Source organism: Asterias amurensis, chromosome 5 (assembly GCF_032118995.1).
Source record: "Asterias amurensis chromosome 5, ASM3211899v1".
NCBI classification, from domain to species: Eukaryota; Metazoa; Echinodermata; class Asteroidea; order Forcipulatida; family Asteriidae; genus Asterias; species Asterias amurensis.
The window spans coordinates 20771990-20795512 of NC_092652.1; the positions used below are offsets into that span (position 1 = coordinate 20771990).

At 38.7% G+C, this 23523-nt stretch overlaps 1 protein-coding gene across 2 annotated transcripts in view; it reads left to right on the forward strand.

Moving 5' to 3' along the window:
* The first annotated feature begins 773 nt into the window (after positions 1-773).
* Positions 774-23523, forward strand: part of LOC139937640 (LHFPL tetraspan subfamily member 2 protein-like) — a 31117-nt gene continuing 8367 nt past the window's right edge. The window contains exons 1-2 of one of the 2 annotated variants that reach the window (XM_071932879.1): positions 774-861; positions 13400-14052. In XM_071932879.1, the coding sequence (XP_071788980.1) occupies positions 13560-14052 (493 nt within the window). In that variant the 5' untranslated portion in view covers positions 774-861; positions 13400-13559. Of the gene's footprint in view, positions 862-6943; positions 7110-13399; positions 14053-23523 lie in introns of those variants that run through there. The other variant, XM_071932880.1, reaches the window with a different exon arrangement.

Consider the following 23523-nt stretch of genomic DNA (forward strand, 5'->3'; position numbering starts at 1 on the left):
GAACGAGAATTTACAACCTAGTTTGTACACACTGGAAAAGGGAAATCATGTATTTTCTTTCCTCCATTGGTAATAACGTAACTTTCCTCCGTGACATATTATAGCTGATAATCATCTCTAAACCGGAGAGTCAACAAGAACACTAGCTGCATGGAGGAAATAACTCCCACTATAAACTTCCATTCATGCTCCAATAAAATTGATAACATCCGGTAGTTTTTGTTGTGCCCAGTTTGTTTTTACGACTTCGTGGTGGTGCGAACCATAGTGTGCGAACTAAGATGAGTCGCTGATGACTCACCCCTAAGATCTTTTGTTGCAAGGGGGCCTTGGGGGCATTCCCAACAGTGACAGCTTATGATTACATAATCACCACCAGACTCTCATGCCGTGTCCGAATTGGCGGCTACAACTACGGCTACAGCTACGGCTACGGCTAGATTTCCGCGTCATCGTGTGTTGAAGTATAGGACGTCCTTAGCAACACCTCTAGCAACAGCCGTAGCCGTATCCATAGCCGCCAATTTGGATTCGGCCTCATGCCGTGTCCGAAATGGCGGCTACAGCTACGGCTACGGCTAGATTTCCGTGTCATCGTGTGTGTTGAAGTAGGACGTCCTTATAGCAACACCTAAAACAGCCGTAGCCGTTACCACAGCCGCCAATTCGGATTCGGCTTGACACTTCCGTCGCGCGGGCGCCCTCCCTCCCCTTGCTCACGACGCGACGGCCGGGCGGCAGATCCAAGTCAGACAGAAGACAGACCGGCCAGACAGGAAACCACGCTGGTCAAGCATTTACCTACATTTGTATAATTGATGGTTGATGGACGTGCTCACTAGTATTTCTTTTTGGACAAAGGTATGTTGTTAGTCTATTTCATGTCCGTTTTCTCTTCTCTATGTTTGTTGTGCTACCATGGAGAGAAGTCCTTGGTGGGGATATAGAAAATACGAGTATTCTGTATTTGGTATTATTTTTTAAGACACACCGGCGACCACCGCAGCTTTTTTAGTTCCCTTCTAGAATAGCCTACTAATTTTGCCAGACCGAATGAAAAGTGGCATTTGACTTTAACCACATGCCAGTCTCTGTTTGTGAACGAAAAGTAAAGACAGTGGTAGCGCTCTAAACTGTAACTAAAAATGTCTCGCCTCTCTGTACAACAATGTTAATGACCCATCATGCTCAACCTTGCACTGACTGGTCGAGTGAGTTGTGATTGTGTTGTTGCGTGTGTGTGATGAGCGAACACCCACTCTCAACATTACAACTTGCAAGTTTTCTTCTTGACTCTTACAATGTAATCTTACAATAATGTTCAGGTAGACTAAAATTAAAAACTGAAATGTTATTACACTATTTTGATAAATATTTGTGATTCATTAATATTAGTAGAGGCCTGCGATTTCTCAGGGTTCTTCATGAAGAAACCATTAAATGTTAATGATTTTCTCAAATCTCCGTATTCTTGAGTGAGAGAAGTAAATCTATCACCAAAGGGATTGTAGTTTTTTAGTTAATGCACATAGTCTTTAAACCTCCTGAATTGTAACACCTTGGAATGCATTTCCATTTTGATTTGATTTTTTCCAATTTATTGATTGGAATCCAAATTTCTCACAAGTTTTGAAGAAATTCATTACTTTTTTTTAATCATGACACAATTTGTTTATAAATAATATCCCCAGTTGCTCAAAAGTGCATTGACCTGGGGAGCAAAAGTCCTTGATATCCTAGACTGGATCATTCCACATTATCTAAGAGGGGTGTCAAGTTCCAGAGCTGTGTATGTTTTTGGTTTGTTTGTGTTTTGTTTGTGTGTTTTTTTTTTTTTCGTTTTTTTTTTTTTCCTTTTTTTTTTGGGGGGGGGGGGGTGTTTTAGAATGGAAACATTTTTTGCAGTCATATGATTTAGTTCAATAATATCCCATGTCAAAGAGTAGACTATACCCAAATCAAACCCTCTGTTTAAGTGTCACTAATTAAAGCAGAAACTAACAAACCAAAAAATATAGCTTAATTCATCTTCAGACAATAGCTGGGCATTTGAAATGCACAAAAAACATTTCAAAGTATATTTTGGATGGTGTGCCATTAAAAATGCAACCTTCCAGATGCTTCCAGTAAGATGGGGCTTACAAAGTTTTATAATAACATTTACTACTCACACATTGGTTGACAAATTTACATTAGTTTAATAATCCGCTAAGAATATTCTTACGACTCTAGCTAATAATTGTTCTTCATGAGCTGCTTGAGAGTTGAGAACTATTCCATTGATTGATAAAAATCGCAGGGTTTTTTTTCTTCAAAGATATGCCTGTCAGTCCTATGGACACATTTCACCTGCTAGCCAAAACTCCTTGAGGGTGTATTTGCAGAAGAAAAATCCCTTTCTGTTGTACAACATGATCGGCAATTTGAAAAAGAATGAGTCATGGGGGACAAGTGAAACTTGAAAAAATTGTAAAATAGCAGATTTCTGTTCAGAAACAAACTGTCACACGTACACATGTGCTTGATTTCAATAACCCTGCCTGCAAATCTTTTAATTCAATAATCCCTTTGGGCAAGTTCACCCCACCTCTGTGTTGAAATAAATTGCTCCCAGCTAGAGTGCAACTTGACACAGAATGTTTTGAGTGGCTTCAGCCACGTGATTAATCGGGCCACACGTATGTGAACTTGTTATGGACACGTGTGTGGTGGGAATTTATCCTCTGCCTAGTGAACAAGAATCTTGGTATTTCCAGGAGGAAACAAACAGTTTGATATTATTAAGTTTCAGTTAAAGGTACTTGGGCAACATTGTTTAAAACCAGTAACCGCATTTTGGGTGGCCCAACATATAAACTTAAACTTACAAATCTGCATAAGTTTTTCATGGGAGTCATCAGAAAATTTTTGGAAAGTTCTTAAAAAAAAAAATCACTGTTTTTGGATGTTCTGAATAAATAATACAGTGCATTCTCCAAGAAATTTAAGACTGTACGTTTTCTTCTTTGGAGCTGTGTAGTGTGTACACATTGTGTCTGCAAGAAGTCCAGGCTCGGTGGTTCTTTTGTAAACATTTCTCAACCTTGCTAAAAGAGAGTTTTAACTTAAGGTATAGGGGGACCCCTGTGAAATTGCAGTTGTGTGAAAAGGGAACATGGGGTTGGTGCCAATACAAAGGTGGACAGTAGGCCTATAGCTCTAGATTGATGAAGCAGCAATATGCTCACCCTGTGGACTGAAGCCTAGTCTTGGTACAAGACGTTGTTACTCACGATCACTCAACTTCGCAATACTCCCTCTCCATAAGCAATTATTTGGTATGGTGGACACAATACTATGACACTATTTGGTTTGGTAAATTTGTCTGTAGACACCTACATCAAATGGTGCACTGCTATAGTGTCCATCATACCTCAAAAAGTTAATTCTGCGCTGCCTGTCGGTGGAGTAATCGCGTCATACTGTTTACTGTTGAATGTACGTAGGGCCTATGGAAGAACATCTTGCACCAAGACTAACTGAGGTCTTAAAAATGGTTCCAGTGTACTTTCCCTTGAACCTGAACAAACCTGCAGCTTTACCATACACACATCAACAACCCCCCTCTTCCCCTAGGGCTGTGAACATGGTTGATTAATTACCGAATTGGGGTCAGGTGTCTTAGATATGAGTCAATTTAGCTCTGAAGCATTGGGCGAGTAATTGGTTGATTGATTAGTTTGCTTTATGGCTTTAATTATAACGAGGGTGACGATGAAATTTCTAATTACTGCTGGCTGTTGAGGATTACCAACGCTTGATCTGAGCGGGAGTAATTGATGCAGAAATGCTGTTTGGTGAAGGTTATTTCCATGGAGAAGTGGGTCTCGGTAGACATGTCCCCATTTAAAATACATGGTGTACTTTTTGTAATTGTCAAATTGAAAGCATCAGATGTAGTTATTCCTCTATGGTAAAACCAGTTTACTACTTTTTTCCATTCGTCGGTTTGTTGTGGGTCTCTTCAAGGCATATGGCATATGCTTCTCAAGCCCTTGTGTTTGGATTTTACCTCCACTACTACATTTTCCCTGGATATATTATTATATGTCTCCAAAGTGGAAACAGTATTACATTGAATTTTGTTGACCTTAAAAATGCTATAATGAAATTAGGCTCTTGGTTGGGTCTTAGAAAGAAGGCACACCTGATAAACTTTGGTCAGTAATTATCAGTACATCTACCAAACAATGTTTGATTGCTGTTGTTGATTTTGTTTAAGTGTTTCATACTGAATAGGAGAACGAAGACCTGAAAATACATGAAAGCCCTTTGGGGCCATGGCTTCTTTTGCCCCTTGTCTTGCTTTGGCCTTGATGCCCCTGCAAAATTTTCCCTGTATACTTGAAGATTTTCCAATAGAAGTGCCCTTTGCAATATGAAAATGGCCTTGTCATCTAAAAGATGAAATCCCAGGCCTGAGACCATCTGTACTTGAGTGGTGATAACAACTTCTCCATAGAATCACAATGAACTCCTTCTTGGCATTCAGTTGTAAATAATAAGACAGAAGGGAAAAAAAAACAAGAAAAGAGAGACAAATCCATACTACATGTAACTCCAGTGTGTATTGATCCAATGCTAAGTCAGCAATGCAGAAAGGAAATTTCACATGAATGTCAAATATTTGCTGTCTTGCCAGACTCTGACTCGGTCGTTCCCCCCTTTTCTCTCTGAAATTGAGTTAGAATCTGAGTATAATCAATGCGCTGGATAGGAGAACAGGCTTGGAAATATACAGAGGCCCATGGAGCCCACGGCCGCTCCTTTGTTGCCACTGGTCTTGGCCTATATTCCCCCCTTAAAAGTTTCCCAGGCTTGCCAATTGGAAGTGTGTGCCCTTTGCAAAATAAAAATGGCCTTGCCCTCACAAAGATAAAAAAATCCAGGCCTGAGAATTTGTTCACTTGAGTGGTTAGAATGAACATGGTATGAACTTCTCTTCTCCTACATGAATGATAGAGGAGATCTCTATTTTATTTACATGACGCTCCATAAAATCACAATGAATTCCTTCCAGGCACAGTTGTAAAGAAAAAGACAAAAAAGAAGAAAGAGAGAAATCAAGACAAGTCAATGCTAACTCAAATGTGTATTGATCCAATGGAATAGTAGGGGAAATTTCATATGAATGTCAAATATTTGCTGTCTTGACACTGACAGACTCTAGCTCCGTTCCCCCCCCCCACCTCCTTTCTCTCTGAAATTGAATTATTATCTGCCGAGTATAATAAATGTACTTGGGTCTATTAAAAAAATAATATAGGGGAGGCTTTTAGTACAATGAATGTATTTAGATATCTGGAGAGAACATGATGTTTTTTCTGGGTATTAGGCCTATATGTTATGGGGCACTGTTCATTGCTGAAGTTTTCAAAATTACATGTTGTTTCATTCATGAAGACAAGTCAGATTGCCTAGTATTGAAAGGAAGAGAAAAAGAGAAGATTTAATTCATTCGGGAGGTTTGTACACCAGTGTACAATCCTTCAGAGAATTTTAAACCAGAGCTTGGTCAAAAAAAAAATCTGTTCTGGCTGTAATGTCAAATGTCGGACCTACGTGTACCTTGTTCATATTATGTAAGCCTAGGACTCGTGCCTTATGTCTTTTAAATCATTAATCCAAGTGATAGTCACTTATGGAGAAGAAACTGGCATGCCTGCATGGTTGCATTTTCAAAATTATGCTGGCACCAACAGGAGACATACAGTAACCTTTTAACTTTTTCTGAACGTGACTGTCATTCTTCATTTTGTTTTACACAGGTTCTTTTCAAAAGAATAAGTGAAGAAAGATAGATGCATCAAGATTTTGTTATGCAAGGGTTGAAACAGCGGGCTGTTTAATGCCCAAATTCAGGCTATCACATTGCTGCCATCTTCTGTGTGAATCCCTGCATACATGTACATGTACATAATGAGACTGATATAGTTCTCATTTCCAAGGGGTTCAGACTACTTTTCCTTTCAGCCTCAGTTGGGTTACATTGGTTTGAATTAAAAAAAAAAAAAAAAAAAATTGTTGTCTTAAGCAGGCATGACAACCCTCCTTCTCTAATCTGATTTCCTACTCTTCGGAAAAATATACAAAATTGTTATTCTATACAAGCACAAGAAGCCATGTAAGCCCTCTTTCTTAACAAAAATGTCAGGACCTACTTTTTTTTTTAGAGCACAATATAATTCCTGTTGTACCCATGATTTCAAAGTCTTAGTGGGCATTGTGAGTGCACGTAGGGACAAAACTGTAGAAGGTTATTTGTGAAAATTACAATCTTCCAGTGATGAAACTAGTTCTTGCTGATTAAACCATTTTTTATGTTTCTGTAAAACCCTTTTTCAAAGAAAGAAGCCCACTCAGAACAGTTTATGGCCCTTCCTTGGTAATAAATCTCAGATTCATGCTTCATGGTTAAAACATACTGCACAGCTTGTTTACAATGATGTACTGACTGACACGGATGCTGGTATAAACATAGAGGAAGAATGGTATAAATTACAAAGCCATTATCATTAGATGCTCACAGTGAACCGCATCTGAGGGTAGGAACATTACAAAGAAATAAAAGAAGGTTAGAGACCTCACACCCCGGTGGTGAGATAACACATGTGCCATATCACCACCCCCCCCCCCCATGTATGTGTACAAACTGATTCCTGTACACTACATGTATGTGCGGTTGAGTCCATTGACTCATGGGGAAACAGAGGACGTCTCAGGTGCCCTGCCAGCTGATTGGCTGAACACTTTTCCCACAGATCACCGACTCCTAGTAACTTGGCTACGCACCTTCAGCTAGCTGTGCTGTACTATGCTGATACACACATACCCACATTGATGAGGATGGTGTCATGCCCTAGAGTGCATTTTTGTATACAGTAATTTTTATAGGCTTCTTTTTAACAGTGTAAATACTACACCACATGCGGCCTATCTTGAACACCACATGTGTACTGGTATCCAAGGTGGCTTTGGATTAAGTTGGAGTGTCGTTGACAGTTCATTTTTGATAAATCTGCACATGTTATTAAAACCGTCTTTCGCTCTTGTGCTGAGGAATATTTGAGGTGAGTTTTTACAATAAAACAATTATTTGCTTTATTTCCAACACTTAATGATTTTAGGAAAGATGTGAGCCATTTTAAACCATTTTTTGTGCACCCTTATTTACAAATAGGAAATAAGACAAAGTCATTAGTATGTATTGTGTAAGTAGGGCCAATTTACCAATAGCAAATGAACATAGGGCAAACTTCATAGAGCAGCAAAGATAGAACAATTTACGCAACAATTTTTTGCTAAGCACAAAAAGCATGGAGTAAGAAAAGTGAGCATGGAATACTATTAGTATTAAACCCCTGATGATAGGTACAAGTGATTTGGTATTTCGATTGGTACAAAGCATGATTTGTTGTATGTATGTTTATATCTATATGGAATTGTTAGGCTGAAGTACATGTAGCTATATGAAATTGGGGCTAGGGCCTGGGCATGCAAGCAATTGCGTCTGTTGGTTCTATGATTAGGCCCTATTCTATGTCACTATCAGGAGTATAGTGCACAAAGCCTCGGCATGGGCAGGACACAGTAAGTTTAAAACTTTAATACAAGTTTGATTTGGGGTTCTTATGGCATATAGTACCAGTGGTATTATTCTTAAAGACTCTGGACACTATTGGTAATTGTCACAGACCAGTCTTCTCACTTGGTGTATCTCACTTGGTGTATCTCAACATATCTCAACATATGCATAAAATATCGCCTCTCCCCATTACTCGTTACCAAGTTAGGTTTTATGCTAATACATATTTTGAGTAATTACCAATAGTGTCCACTGCCTTTAAATGTTTTGTCAAGTCTGCCTTGGGTGCAAGTTTTTCTTGGAGCAGCTGAAGGTAACACACTATACCTAAGCCTGGATTAGAAAAGGGTGGAGGGGGATGCCTGCACCTTTTACCATATTTGGACATAAGATTGAGGAGCCATATAGGTTGATCCTTATTCCTCCATCATCCATGATTGAGCTAATTGCAACTGTATGTTTAAATGATACCATGCAATGTACATAGCGCGGATGGCTGCGCTGGATGATTATGATATGCAACCATATTGAACTGATCATGGAGCTATACTGATGAAGCCCATTCAAGGTCTTGTAATTAATACAAATAATTTATGATCAATTGATTTTTGGAAAAGGAAATTTATTATAATTAACATCAACCAGTTCACCATTTGATTGTTTCTTTAATTTCTTTAATTGAAATTGAAAAAGGAAACTTGACAACCTGCTGACACAATACTTGTCATAAAAGAAAGGTGTTCTTGTTTTGGGGGGTAAGGGTAAAGATCTGTTCACAGGGAACGATGGTGTCCAGCATTTTTTGCACGGCAAAAAAGATTCAGACTGAACTTAGCTTAATGGTAATAATTATTGAGTTGCAAATTACTCTTTAAAGGAAATTGTACACTGTGTTTGTTATACCATAATCTGACTCGAGATGTCATTTGTCAATAAACTTTTTCAAAGATAAAAAAATATAATTGTTAATACCGTGACTTTTAACGGAGGCAGAGTCTTTCTAAAAAGGCGTAAAACCAATTTGTCGTTAATAAGCACACAGGTCAATGCAGTTGGTTAAAGCAGTTTGCAGTCGGCCAACTCTTATATTCTTTTCTGATGAAATAAATCTCAAATTCTTGTCATGACAGAATTATATGAGGTGATTTTCTCAGGTTGGTTGGGCCTATGGGTCACTGGGGAAGGAATTCCCACTGTTTTTCTTTTACTCTTTCGGACCCCCCCCCCCCCCCTTTTCAGGCACAAAAGATGAATTCTTTGATGAAGAGCTATACATCATGTCTATCTTAGTTGTGTGTTTTTAGGTGTCAAGGTTTACTGTGTGTACATACATTGAACCTTATTGTGACTACCGGCCTTTGTGCACTGGTATTGATATGGTATTTGTGTAAGGACTGCTCTATTCAGACCCATACAGTAACAAATAGTGAACATGTGGGTTCCCTACTCAAGGCCCAATGCTGCTGAGCATTCCAGAAAACCTGTGCTTAAAACCCCAAACACTCTGCCCAGAATACTTTAAAATAATTCTGATTCAAAGGATTGAGGACTGTAGACCCAAAATAATAAAGTGCTTACACCACACTACCATACAGGCATAATACAAATCTTGTTGATGTTGAGAGAGTGTAAAATTACTCATGTCTGGGCCCAATGTTAAAGAGCTGCTGAAGCACTAAAGTTAGCTAAGCACCAACAAAATTATGCTTACCAGAATAAAGTTGTCAACTAAACTACAAATGTCACTGTACAATTTGTAACTGGTATCCTGTTTTGTTTTTTTTTGCTTATTAGTAGGCAATTGTTTAAAGCAGTCGGGCCCTGGCAAAAAAAGTGTTGGGTTTTTGTTTGCCAAGCAAGAACAATAAAACATGGTCTATATTATAGAACTGCTTAAAATAAGCAAATAAATGGCTTTTAAGCAATTTTTCTGTCGAAAGCAATCAATGAGCAGTGTAATGATGATACCAGTCACATATGTTACATTTGATCTAGTTGTTTTGGCTGGTAACCTTTTTCTTGGTAGCATTTTTTGTGCTTATCTACTTTTTGTGTTTTTTTTTTATAAGCAACTAAATTAATATTTTTTACATCAATGTGCAAAAATTGGATAATCTCAAAAAAAATTCTGCTTAATAACTAAAGAAGGTTACCAGCCAAACTAGACAAATTTCTTTTGTTTACCATAGGTCTATCGTTTAGAAATGATTCGTCGCCTATCCGAAACAACATTTAGCTGTAAGCAATTTATTTCTTGCTTCAAGCAGAAAAATTAGGCCATGTATAAATAAAACAGGTCACAATGAACAGTCCAGGCTGTGTTTTGTAATCAACCCTTAATTGCTTTGTTTGAGGGCTTCAAGATAAGGGTTCAGATATAGCCTTCTCAGATACTTCTTGTCAACTATTTTGATTGATGGTCTCAGCGCTTTTAGACGGAAATTGAAATTTTTCAGAAGGACACATTAGTGCTGCACTTGACAGTAAAACGGCACTTGTAAACTCTGGCAAGCTCCCTGTACTGTAAAGTGTTTCACCGCTATCTATTGGAAAAATCCCACACTGTCACTGATAATATTATCTTTGAGAGGCAAGGACTGTTTCATTTTGCAGAGGGTACTCCAAATAAAAACTCTGTATTGTATTGGGAAGGTTTAATAGTAAGTTTAAGATTCATTTTCATAGTTTAAATTCTTTTTCAAAGCATTAATTCTACATCCATAAGTACTTCTGAATGTTGCAATCACATGTACACTACAATATACAATCATACAGATTCTTATATGAACTTTTCAGCTGATCATAAGATCTCCTCAAAACTTTAACACAACACTGCCAAAGAAAACGTTCCAAAGTTGTGTGTGTTTTAACGTTTCCTTGGGTGTTTTTTTTTGCAGTTAAGGTTCTTGGCATCCCATTTGCAATGAGATATCATTCTCAGTGTGTGAAATCTTGGAGCATACACGGTTAAATATGGACAAGGTTGCACAGGGTGTATAATGTCGGCCTATGCGTTATTTTTCATTTAACCCCATTCTGTGGGAAATCACCCTATACCACATGTACAAATGTTTATACTCGATGGTGTAGCCATAGTTTGAAGATACATTTGAAGATATAGAATTGTACAATCAAGTTCCAGATGAATGTTTTCCTGGAAAAAAGCTGTTTACTTGAGGCAAACATGTGGTGCCCTTGATCGCACCATTATCACCACTTGGCTCAAGAAACCATGCATAAATATTGTTAATCGACTCATAAGATAATATTTGTTTATGAGATTGTGTTCCCCTTGTGAGACGTCCCGACAGATGTCATTTAAGGCTTGAACGGAGAACGTCGGCGCACAAAACAGGGCCATAATGTAGACCCTCCGAGGCGTGTGACATGATTAGAGGGATTAAAGACCCATACAGAGTAGTGCTTACTAATCTAACCTGGGATTAGCCGCTGTAGTGTGTTACAGAAGGACACTGTTCTGAAAGAAGTATAAGAAAGGCTAACCCTCAGGGGTTATTGACAATATGAAGTGGTATGGAGTAAATTGCCAAGGGCCAAGTACGCACCCTTGCGGTGTAGTTTTATTTGGAGACTGCAAATTCTTAGACAATTTCCAAAGTGCACAGACTTTAAAATCTTGCTGATTAGTATACGAGCATCTTTCTGTGTATAAAACATGTAAGTGCATTGCACTGAACTTGAATATAGATTGAGGGGATATGCAAATCTTGGACACTCTTACAATCTCTAAACGCTGTTGTTACAGTACTTGTACAATTTACACTGTCAAAGCACTTGTACGGCACACTTTATTTGAGTCGCAGTACTTTTTTAAGGCCTGATGATGTAGGACTTTGTACTTCTCATTTCTCACACCCACTCATACTTTGGCATAAAAGGGAAGAAAGAATACTTGAAATTATAAACTGACACATTTATTGAAAATACTACGTATATGACAAGTGTACTCGACTCAGTGTTAAAGCCATTGGACACTTTCGGTACAGAAAAAAAAAAAAAAGTTCACAGATTTACAAATAACTTACAGGGTTTACAGAAGGTAGTGGTGAAATACTTCTTTTGAAATATTATTCCATGAAATGCTTTACTTTTTGAGAAAACAGTAGAACAATATCAATTCTCGTTAACGAGAATTACCGATTTATTTTAAACACATGTCATGACACGGCGAAACATGCGGAAACAAGGGTGGGTTTTCCCGTTATTTTCTCCCGACTCCGATGACCGATTGAGCCTAAATTTTCACAGGTTTGTTATTTGATATAGAAGTTGTGATACACGATGTGTGGGCCTTGGACAATTCTGTTTACCGAAAGGGTCCAATGGCTTTAAACATATTCTGACCCAATAATTCACAGAGGCATTAAAGGCATATATGCCCCCTGGTCATTGTCTTTGAGTTCCTTAAAATGTTCCTGAAGAAACTGAAATTTCCCTCACAAGTTGCAACTAACGAAAGGAAAAATGTCTTTTCCCCACAAAATTGGTTTTTCACAACAATGTCCATACTTATCCAAAATAAAATCAGTAACATAGCCTCGAATGGTGACTCATGTTGGGAGTGGGGGTGGTGTTGTCTGTCGAACTATTCATAATCTTATTTTTCTTCAGTTTTATTACAGCCATCAATAGAAGAAGAAAAAACATTTTCAGGCATAAATATGAATGATGCTCACTCCATTGGCATCTTTTTTTCTTTTCTTTCTTTCTTTTTGTGTCAAAACTGGTATGCAGCTTGAGAATAAAAAAGTACGCTTAATTGCTCCAGGACAAAAGCTTGAAGGAAGCTTGTCAACCAAGGTCCCTCATAAAATCTACAAAAAATTGAAAACCAGGTTCCACAAATAACCCAAACGTGACGTCCATAAAAAAAGCAGGGGAAGTGATTCATTGTATGGTACCACTTATCTCTGTTGTTGTCCTCTTATTGTGAAATTGAAGATCTTTGTTAGAAATACCAAGGCCAATCTTTCAGATATGTATCGCGCTCGCATGAAATGAATTGAAGAATGGTCTCAATTTAATGTAATAATAGGAGTTTTAGTCATGAACATTAGAACAACTCAGTCGGCCTTCGTGCAAAATTTTCTTTGTGTCAGCTTTTGGTTACTCAACAAAATATTTCAAAGCATTTCATGAACAACTAGTAGTGACCTGACAAGCAGAACTTGCCTTGTGTCAGCGGGGCTGCTCAAAATATATTTCCCAAACATTTTTATGAACAACCAGTACTCGCAGCAGAACTTTCTTTTGTGCCAGCAGCAGGGTTATTCAAAATATTTCAAAACATTGTGAGTATGTTTTCTTTGGGTGAAAAGTCAAACGGTTGAGAGATTAAATGGATATTTAGTTATTGATTGTCAAAGTGTATTGTTGGGTTTTTGTATCGCTGTTCAGGCGCTCATACAGTTCTTTGCACACTCAGGGGAGCTTGCACCACTGTGGTCAATGCATAAAAATATAATGCGGAGAACATACAGCGGTTTTGATGGTGTATAGAATTACTTGTGGTTTTTTTTTAAAGTAAATTGATTACATCCGTCTGTTTTTTCAAAGGTTGAAGAAGTGGGCAGAGACTTAATTGCCTCATGAGGAAGTTATCGCAATAACTTTTGATTCAGATACAACTTTCAGACAGCCGTTAAGGGAATAGTAATAATTCTTTTGAAAGGTTGAAACACTTTTCGCTTGAAAATATTGTCTTTTAATGGCTTGTTTTAATCACTTTGCTTGTAATTTGCTTTGTTATTGCAGGATGTATCCACCTGAAGATCTTTCACCAACTGTAGTTCATCAGTGAATCTGCTGTTCTTGAGTAGAAGAAAGGAAAACCATCAAAGTGTCTTCCACTGTTGAGGTTCTGAATCTCTCTCTTTCTCTCCAAAACAAAAATCTCATTTCCATTCAAGAGACAATGGGTTACCTAATTGTAACATGCCGCTCTATGCTGTGGATGCTTGTCAGCATCGGCATCGTAGTGATGCACGTATTTGCTCTCATCACACCAGAATGGCTCCACAGACAAGACAAATCCTTCCTAAGCGCCCTGGTATCGTCGACACCCAGCACCGCAACGCTAAACGTCACACAGTCCAATGGACCCGATTCAATCATATTCCGGCAGAGCTCAGCACTCGGACTATTAACACGCTGCTCTGAGACTTACTCTGTAAACCCCGCCGCCGTGCTGGCAGCGGACGGCGTTGCCAACATCACAGAAGACTGTGAGTGGATCAGAAACTTTTCGGAGCTGCCGATCTGGCTGTGGAAGGTGACGGTTGTCTTCTACTGTCTTGGGGTGGTCATCCTGGCTTTGGTTGGTGTTGTAGCGGTGTTCAGCTTGTGCTTTAAGAGTATCTGCAGGAAGAGCCTCTTCACGGTGTGTGGACTTGTACAAGCAATAGCAGGTGAGGCTCACCCAGTTTTTTGGACGTTCAAAAACATTTCTGTTGCTCCCACTCCCAGGGGGGATTTTACAAAGAGTTAAGACTAGTCTTATCTCCAGTTAGGATGAGTTACTCGTTCTAAATTAGGACTAGCCTCAAGTTTGTAATAACTCCTAGGACTAGTCTTAAATAAGGACCCTCTTTGTGAATTCGACCCCAGGCTTGTACTTCACTCTTGAAGGGTCACAGCAGTTTCCCTCTGGTATTATAATTTTTTTACAGGAACCTTCACTGGGCACCATGACAAAAGCACAGGGCACCACGTCAATTCGCTTTTGCTGTGGGTGCCATGAGCTTTTTCGAGGCCTACACCCCAAAGTCCTGAACGTCAACTTTTTCAAAAACATTTAATTCTAGTTTTTTTATTTTATTTGTGGAGAAACAGAATCAGCAGCAGGCCTAACTATTTGTGAATGCAACAGAGGAAATTGCCCCTTAAAATGCCCTGATCATTGGCTTGGTGCTCCTTGTAATGTTCAAGTAGAAAGTTCACTGTGGTGGCCTCAAAAGTTTTCTTTTTTCACCATTTTTATGTGTGTAGGTGTAAGGTACATCTAGCAAGAATTTAAAAGCACAGATGCCGCTGCTTATGCGCTAATGTTGCCTATTATTATTTTTGGTTTTAAAGTCACTGGACACTATTTGGTAATTGTCAAAGACCAGTCTTCCCTTTTGGTTTATCACAACATATGCATAGTTAACAAACCTGTGAAAATTTTAGTTCAATTGGTCGTCGAAGTTGCGAGATATGATTGAAATAAAAAACACTCTTGTCACACAAAGTTGTGTGCTTGATTTTGAGACCTCAAAATCTAAATCTGAGGTCTCAAAATATAATTCGTGGAAAATAACTTTTTTCTCGAAAACTACTCCACTTTAGAGGGAGCCGTTTCTCACAATGTTTTATACTTTCACCATCTCCCCATTACTCGTCACCAAGTAAGGTTTTATGCTATAAAATGATTTTGAGTAATTACAACAGTGTCCATTGCATTGAGGATAGCCAATTATTGTTTGAAGAAAAGTTGTTGGGTTATTGCGTACCGGTAGTTTGTCTTGAGAGCACTGTCACTCATTATCTCTCAGTCTCGGACTTCGACCCTAAGGTCCAGTTCTTGGTCTTTGTCTTGGCCTTGGTGTTCCATGCCTAGCCTGGACATCAACACTGGTGTATTGTGTACACAACATACCATTCTCTTTGTAGTATCTAAAGGACCACGAAGGACAATACTGCCAAACAATTAAACATTTCAGAATGGGCTCTCACATAATTACAAGATCACAGTCACATTTCATCATACCACTTAAATAGATCATTGTGAAATGCAGTGAGAAGAGCAACGACCTCACATTGTTGTTGTCCCATCAGATTTAAACAAATCTAAACAAAAACATTTCAGGAAATAATATGAGGTTTGCTGACTAACACAAGTTCAGTTCCTATCCTCTAGTTGTTGTCTGGTTAGAATTTGTGGTTTTTGTATAAAGCCCCGAAAAAGGATGACTGTTTTCTAACTTCAGCCTGTTTTGAAGAAAATATGGTGGGAAAAAGATTACACCCCCTTCATCGCCCTTTGATTTACTGTGACCCCCTTTGACCTCCCTTGACCCCTCGATCCGTGATGACCCGTACCCTTTTCATCAAGTATTTTCTCAGGCCTGCAGAGTTGATATTCAGTCCTCTCTCTGAATGGACAGGATTTAGAGGAGTTTGTTAAAAGTGTAGGGGAAAGTGGGGCATGGTTTTTAGGCCTAATCGGTGACGAATAAAACTGGAAAAGTTCGCTCCTTCGTTTACTCTGCCCTCAAGATATGTTGAAATAGTGCCAAGGTTGTTGCTTTGAATCAACTAAGGAATGTATTAGGTTCGGAGGTTTCTGACATTGAAAAAAAATACTGAATCCTGAAAGGGTTTGGGTTTCGTCAGAGTAAATTTATTTCCATCTATATGTTTTGAAAAGGATAATGTTTCAAGGTGAGAAATTACAGACTTTTAATTTTATCTCCATTCAAATTTTTTATTGGGAGGGGGGGTCTGACTGGTCATGATCAAGCAACAAAATGTTATAATTCTTCAGATAAAAATAAGTTGATCTTTGATGTAGGCCCTACTTCTCTTGCACTGTGAATGCCAGGGTTTTTTTTTTTTTTTTTTTTTTTTTTTTTTTATAACTCTAGCTAGGGGTTATCAAAAGGTGGACATTCCATAATTTCAATACATTCCCTCTGTGTGTGAAGTATCAGGCCTGATGCAGCCCCTTTCACACGAGAGCAATGTAGCACGGGTCCCTTGCTAAATTGTAGCATGGTTGTACAATTTTACAAAATGTACCTCGTGTGAAAGGACAACAATTTGTTGTTTGTCCCAAGTTCTCATACAAAATATTGTCAAACATTGCCACATGTTACAACCATGCTAAAATGAAGCAAGGGACCCTAGTTAATTTATTATCATGTGAATAGCATCAAGGAACTCAGACAAGATACGACTCAATTATCAAACTCTCTCCAGAGAGACAACAAACAACAATAGGTGGTCCATTCCATTGTAAATAAACAACAAAAGAATTAGGAAACGCATGAACAAACAATTTGCTTTATAATTGTGCCCAAATTGTACACATTACCTTGTAAACTGATTGACATATTTACCAGACAAGTATAAAACATTCCAAACCACCCAAAATCTTTTCCCCTTTTTACCTAACATTCCCTGGTGACAAGGCGAATAGATTTGTGTGACGACACCCAGTTACATCCTTAAAGTTGAACATTGCAGGACTTTAAATAACACTGGATCAAAGGCCCAAGCAAGGCAAGTGATTTTAGCATCAGACAAGTAGGCCTTAACTCAAGACTGGACAAAGTCTGGTGATCTTGTGGGGTTTTTTTTCTTGTGTCGGCCTAATAATATCTTAACAAAAAAGTTCATGTTCACATTCTGACTTCAAATCTCTTTAAATTCTGTTGTTGAGCATTGAATTCTTGAGACAAGTGAGATCAATCTTGTTTTGTAGCTAGTCCAAATTAGCAAAATCAAAGTAGTTCATGCTAATCTGTGTAGATTTGTTCCCATTTTGACTTTGTCTTGTGAAAAGAATTCTGGACCAGTTCGGATTTAAAGCTTCTATCTCTGCGGTCTTTCAGATTTTCGCACAAAGTTTTAAGCCCTGCATTGGGGGAAATGCTGCAAACATTTGGGTGTTCATGAAGTTAAAACCTTGATAAAGTGTTCATAAAGTTTCTAAAGTTCCATACTGTGTTTACCTTGTTGACAAAAAATTGTATAAACAGTCCAGTTAAAATGTTAGTTTTTGGTTTTGGGGCATATTTTGTGCAGTTGGTATCTTTTGTACATTTTGTACATTTTGTCTGCAGCTAGTGTGCTGATATTGAGTGGCTCCTTTTCTGTAGGGACTTTTTCTTATGAAGGCCACACATTGAAAAGGTCATTGTCCTATATACCATGGCAACTTACCTTGTGTACATGTGTATGTATTCATCCACTATAGAGTGAGTCAGGTACATAGTCAAAGAGCCGATGGGAAATGGTTTGCGGCTTTGTAGATTGTATATTTCCTGTTGTCTCTGAAATTGTCAATTTTATCTTTATTTAGGATGGCTGGAGTCTGAAATATAAATCACGTAGGCCTAAAGTCTGTATAAAGGACAAGTGAACTCTAATCATATTTGTGAGGTGTTTTCAAACATTTTTTCATTCAAACAGTATTTCTCCATTTTATTGGGCCAGAAGTGTGAATTATGATTCAGGCCTGATACTTCACAGAGGCAGGTAACGAAGGCAAATGCCTCGATGCTCCCTGGTCATTGACTTGGTGCCCTTGAAATGCTGCACTGGAAATTCACAATTTCCTCATAGGGTGCCCTTAACCCTTGCCAGTTCAAAAACAAAGAATAAAACCCTGATGATAATTCCCCAAAATGTTGGAATAATCACAATGTGCACAACTTTTGCACAGCCTTTAATTTTGTCAGTTGCTTTCTACCTCCATGGTTGCTCAGAAAAATAAAAAGTTCCAAGCTCATCAAAGATGAGTCAGATCATGAGATGGCCTTGATTGCAGCTTGTTAAGTGTCCAGCAAGAAATGTGTGACCACATGGACCAGTATCCCCTGGTGTTCCAGTAATAATAATCTAGCAGGAACAATGAGAGTGATTGTTGTCATTGTGTCACCCAAGTAGATTCCAGTTAGTGGTGTCCAGATGAAGTGTCTCAGGCTAGGCTTTGGATGGTGTAAACACACTGGGCCCATTTGGTGAAGGTGTTAATGCTGGGCCAGTGTTTGTTTATTGATGTTGTCTTTACAAGGTTGTCCCTGGTTTACCACAACTGGTTTATAGCTCTGTACCACAACTGTTTGTGGTGAGAAATATGAGCCAGACATAATGTGCTGCCCTGGGCATTCCCATCAAAGTTTAGGATGGGTTGGGGGGGGGGGGTTACTTCCATGATTGATTCATCAACTACCCTCTTTATGAAAAAATAATGAAAAACCACTAACTTTGTGCGCCATACCACTCTTGCATAGAGCCATTATGGTGGACAACTCTTTTAGAGTGAAAGACGGGTACTTCCACCTCGATTTAGAGTGAAGTTCAAACCACTTTCACTAAAAAATAATGACACTAATGGACTTTCAATCTCAAAAGAGCGAAAATGACACCACTCAGACAAGAGAGTGAATTTTTCACTCTTTTACATTAAGAGGGTATATACTCACTGTATTGGTACAATAGCAGGTACAAGCATGCAGCAACAGTACACTTGACCATTTCTTCCATTTGAATGAAAATGCTTCTAAAAAGCCCCTTTCAGTTTAAAGCCTCTTTCAGTTTTACACTACTGTTTAAAATCTGGAGGATTACCGATTCTCAGTGTGGAGGACAAATTTAAAGGCACTGGACACTATGGGTAATTACTCAAAATAATTGTTAGCATAAAAACTAACTTGGTAACAAGCAATGCGGAGCTGTATATAGTATTAAACATTGTGAGAAACGGCTTCCTCTGAAGTAACGTATTGAATTCGAGACCTCAGCTGAGGTGCTATTTCTCAGCAAGACCTGGCCTTATTTCTCAGAGCTGCTCAAGAAATTAGCAAAGCAGAACACAATTGAGTTTACCCTAACAAGGTAGCTAGCCGAAACACCGTGTCATAATGTACCATTTGCTATTGTTTTCATGTTTACTTTTGCTTAGCAGAAATTATTCAGAAAATATTCAAGAAGTATTTTGGTTTATTGGTTGAGATTTTCTTAAAAAAAAACACATCTTGGAAATGAATCAAAAGTACACTCCTCTTTCCCCTGAAATGACCCCCTTTTGGTTTTGGTGGGTTTTTTTCCTCTTGGAGCCGCCCAGCAACAGAACACCTGTCTACAACATTTCCTGGACCCCTTTTTCGGTCTGAGCCAAACTTAAATAAAATTAATCCCAAGGAGTGGACCAATTCCCCGAAGAAAAACTTAATGCATTTGCCACTCCTTCCAGGTACTGAAAAACAGTCCCATGGGTTTGAACTTATTACAAATTTTGCTTGGTTTTCACTTTATCATGTATTTTTTTTTTTTTTTTAGGGTGAGTTTTCTTGTACAATAAAAATGGAATGACCAACATGGGCTTTGGGGGTAGGGCAAATGGTTTTTAAATTGTTCTGGGGGAGTCCAGTGCGGGTGTTTACGTTTTATTTGCGTAGAGGTTTTGCACTTGCAGGCAGTTCTTCTCCCTTGTGGGGTTGGCGAGGGCTTAGTTCTGAGCAGCTGGTTGTAGATGAGGCGGGTTTGGGACCTATTTCTTCACTACAGAAACCAATGGAACGACTGGTTGATATGTGGAGCATACCATGGTCTTGGCTTATGGGTGATGTATTGGGCTGCCCTCTAGCCTGTACTTTTATATCTTTTACAGTTTGACCTTAGCAGACTTTGTGTGGGAAGTAGGTGGGAAAAGGTGGTGAGATGTAAATTTGTTAAAAGTTAAGATAAGAAATGGAATCAATGAAACTGAAATAACCCTATATGACCCTCTTATTTTTTGCTATTTGTGTCCAACTCCGAGTCTTAAGCCCTGTTCGCATTGGACTTAATTTGGGTAAACTAACCGAGCCAATGGGTAACTTACCAATTTTAAGTCCAATGCCAGCAGCCCAGGGAAGTTTTCCTCCCAGGTAACTTACCCGACCCGAATGGGTAGTTTAACCGAGCCAAAGGTGCCCAGGAAGATTGACCAGCAGTTTTAACCGAGCCAGAAAGTCCAATGCGGACGCCACGACTCGGTTAAATCTCCCATCCGTCCGTGGCCCGAAGAAGCTGACATGTTTTGTCATGGAAGAATAAATTTTCGTGATTATCGAACTATTCAATGTCACGCAGAGGGCCAGCTCGGTTAATTTACCCACGGTCTCGGTTAGTTTACCCGAGTCAAATAAATCAAAGTGCGGACGCTGGTAAGTTTCCACTTTTGGAATGTTAACCACTGTCTCGGTAAAACGTTAGTCCAATCCGAACATGGCTCAAGTCACAAACTCTTGACTACAGTGTGAGGCTGTTTTATACATAACAGGCCTGATACTTCACGGAGGCAACGGAGGCGATTGCCTTCATGCCCCCCTGGTCATTGACTTGGTGCCCTTGAAATGCTACAAGAGAAATGTACAGTTTCCTCATACCATAGGGTGCCCTTTACCATGGAGAAAATGCCTTGATGTCTGTGCCCTTTTAAAAGACGAAGCATACAGGCCTGCATATAAACAACAAATGAAGAAAATAACAAAATCTGGAGAACCAAAATTGGAAAGTTAAAATGCCAGCACTTATACTTCAAATTTGCAGCATTCTATCTGCAGGAAGCTCAGTGCATATTCAAGGGCATTGAATTTCGACAGTCATTGACCCTTAATAACACACCTATTATAGTAGCTGGTCACTGCTTGTTTTGTCTAAATTGCGCTACTTTTTTAAGCCTAAAAAACACTTTAAAACTTTTAATTTTGAAAATGTATAGTTACATTTGTGTGTATGCCTGTGCATTATGTAGAAGCCTATCTCATGGAAACAATGTATTGTGACAACATGACCTCTTATTTCTTTAAGCAAAAGACCTCACTTTTGACTTCCTTCCGGTTTTGTTGAATGAGCCTTCTTTTAAATCTCCACTTTAGACTTCCATCTGTTTTTGAAGACTGCCATCTAAAATCCCCACTTAAAACCATTCTATCCCCTCTTGCTTTAAAACCCTCTGTTTGTCAGTCAACACTCACCCATATAGCCCAGGACAACACCCCCATTCAATTTATAAGGCACTGTTAATGTTCCCCACGGTGACCCCCAGGATTCCCAAATCCCTTAGAAGTGGGACATCGTGTGAACTTTCTCCTGGAATGAGGGCATGCATTCGCAGCTCAAGTGTCGTCCATATAATGTTGTAGTCAGGTTTCTTTGTTTTATATGACTGTCTTTGGAATGTAAATTTGTCCTATTGTGATAAATACACATGTCTTTGCAGGCCTGTATGCTTCGTTTTTGAATTGAAAATGGTACCAAGGCATTTTCTCTTTGGTAAAACCATCATATTATATGGAAATTGTAAATTTGTAAGCATTTTTAGGGCACCAAGGCAATGACAATCACCTTCCTTTGCCTCTGTGGAGTATCAAGCATGTCATTGAGTTCTGACCCTAAATTCATGGATTTGCTGATTTTTGGCTTATCGATGCTATTTTGCTTAGCAAGAATCAGGGGGGCATAACCGGATAAACCAACACCACGTTGCATTTTAGCTGAGTGCGATCACTCTGCTCAGCAGAACTTTGCCTTTTTCTGTACATAAAATAATTCAACAATTCTGTGAATGTGTGAGAAATTATCCAAAATCCTCAGCACTCTCCTGAGTGATAACTGATGTAGGGTGACATGTTTGCACATTTTCCTTGTTCAAATCGTGGTTCAATCACTACAGTAAAGTCACAATTCAAACACATGTCTGTGTTTCACTGGCAATTGAAGCACATGTTTACAATGTCAAAAACCATAGAGCAAAGAGCAAAAACCAAACAAGCGCATGAAACCAAAGGATTGCCTTGATAGTGGCAGCAGAACTCATGCTTGAAAGTGACCCTTCTTAAAGTCACTAGACACTATTGGTGTTTACTGAAAATAATTGTTAGCATAAAATCGTGTTTGGTAACTAGCAACGGAGAGCTGTTGATATAAAACATTGTGAGAAACGGTTCCCTAATTTTCCACGAATTTGATTTCGAGACCTCAGAATTAGATTTTGAGGTCTCGAAATCAAGCGTCTGAAAGCACACAACAACATCGTGTGATAAGGATGTTTGTTCTTTTATTATTATCTCGCATTTTCGATGAGCAATTGAGTTCAAATTTTCACAGGTTTGTTATTTTGTGCTGATCTTGAGATACACCAAGTGAGAAGACTGGTCTTTGACAATTACCAATAGTGTCCAGTGTCTTTAACCATAGAGCTAGTGCTTTAACTTTCCGGTGATCCATCAAGCCTCTCCTGAATTCCATCTCCATGATGAATTGCCTGGATCCGAAACCAATACTTGGTGCTGGTCCATTATTACTCCTCACTAATAACCCCAGTGTGTAAACTCAAACCAGGGTAATATTAGCCGAGTGTAAACAAGAAAAGGACTGGCTGCTTATTTTAAAGTCAGGGGATATTATTCAAGGGGGATAGTGTTACAGCTCGACCTGATGGATTAGAAAGCCTGGCCGATTATTCCACTTCAAATCCCTGGGTTTAGGCCAAGGATTGTGAACAAGGGACAATATTTTGGTTCACACTGGATTGTCGGAAGTATCTTGAAACTGAAAGGGCCTGATATCCTGACCCTTCTTGCCAATTATGTGCTTTATGACAGTGTGCCCTTAGCACAGTTTTGTAAGGAGTGCAAGGAAAATGGGTACATTCCATTTCTATTCCCAAACTCTATCAGATGTTTGGACACATGTTTGGTTTTCTGGATAGTAACAAACACTTCGTTGTGGCATAATTCTTTTGTCAATCAACATAATTTACCCATTATTTTTACTTTTAACTTCTACAAAGCCAGCAGGTTTTTTTTGCTGACTCTTTCCTTCTTGAAAAGAAGAAAACAACGAAAAAGGCTTTTTTTTTACTCTTTTTAAAAAATATAATAAATAATGATCAAATGCTGTTTTTTTTAACGCGCCTTAATGTTAAAGATTGAGTGGTATACTTAAGCCGATCCTTTCACACTAGAGCAACTTAGCAAGAGTCCTTTGCTGAATTGTATCAATTAAAGGTTGTGTGAATAGACAACACTTTAGAAAAATCTTGTCCAACATCGCTAACCCATGAAACTAAAATGCTATTCACACGACAGCAATTTAACTGGGGTCCCTGGCTTAAAATTTTTGCA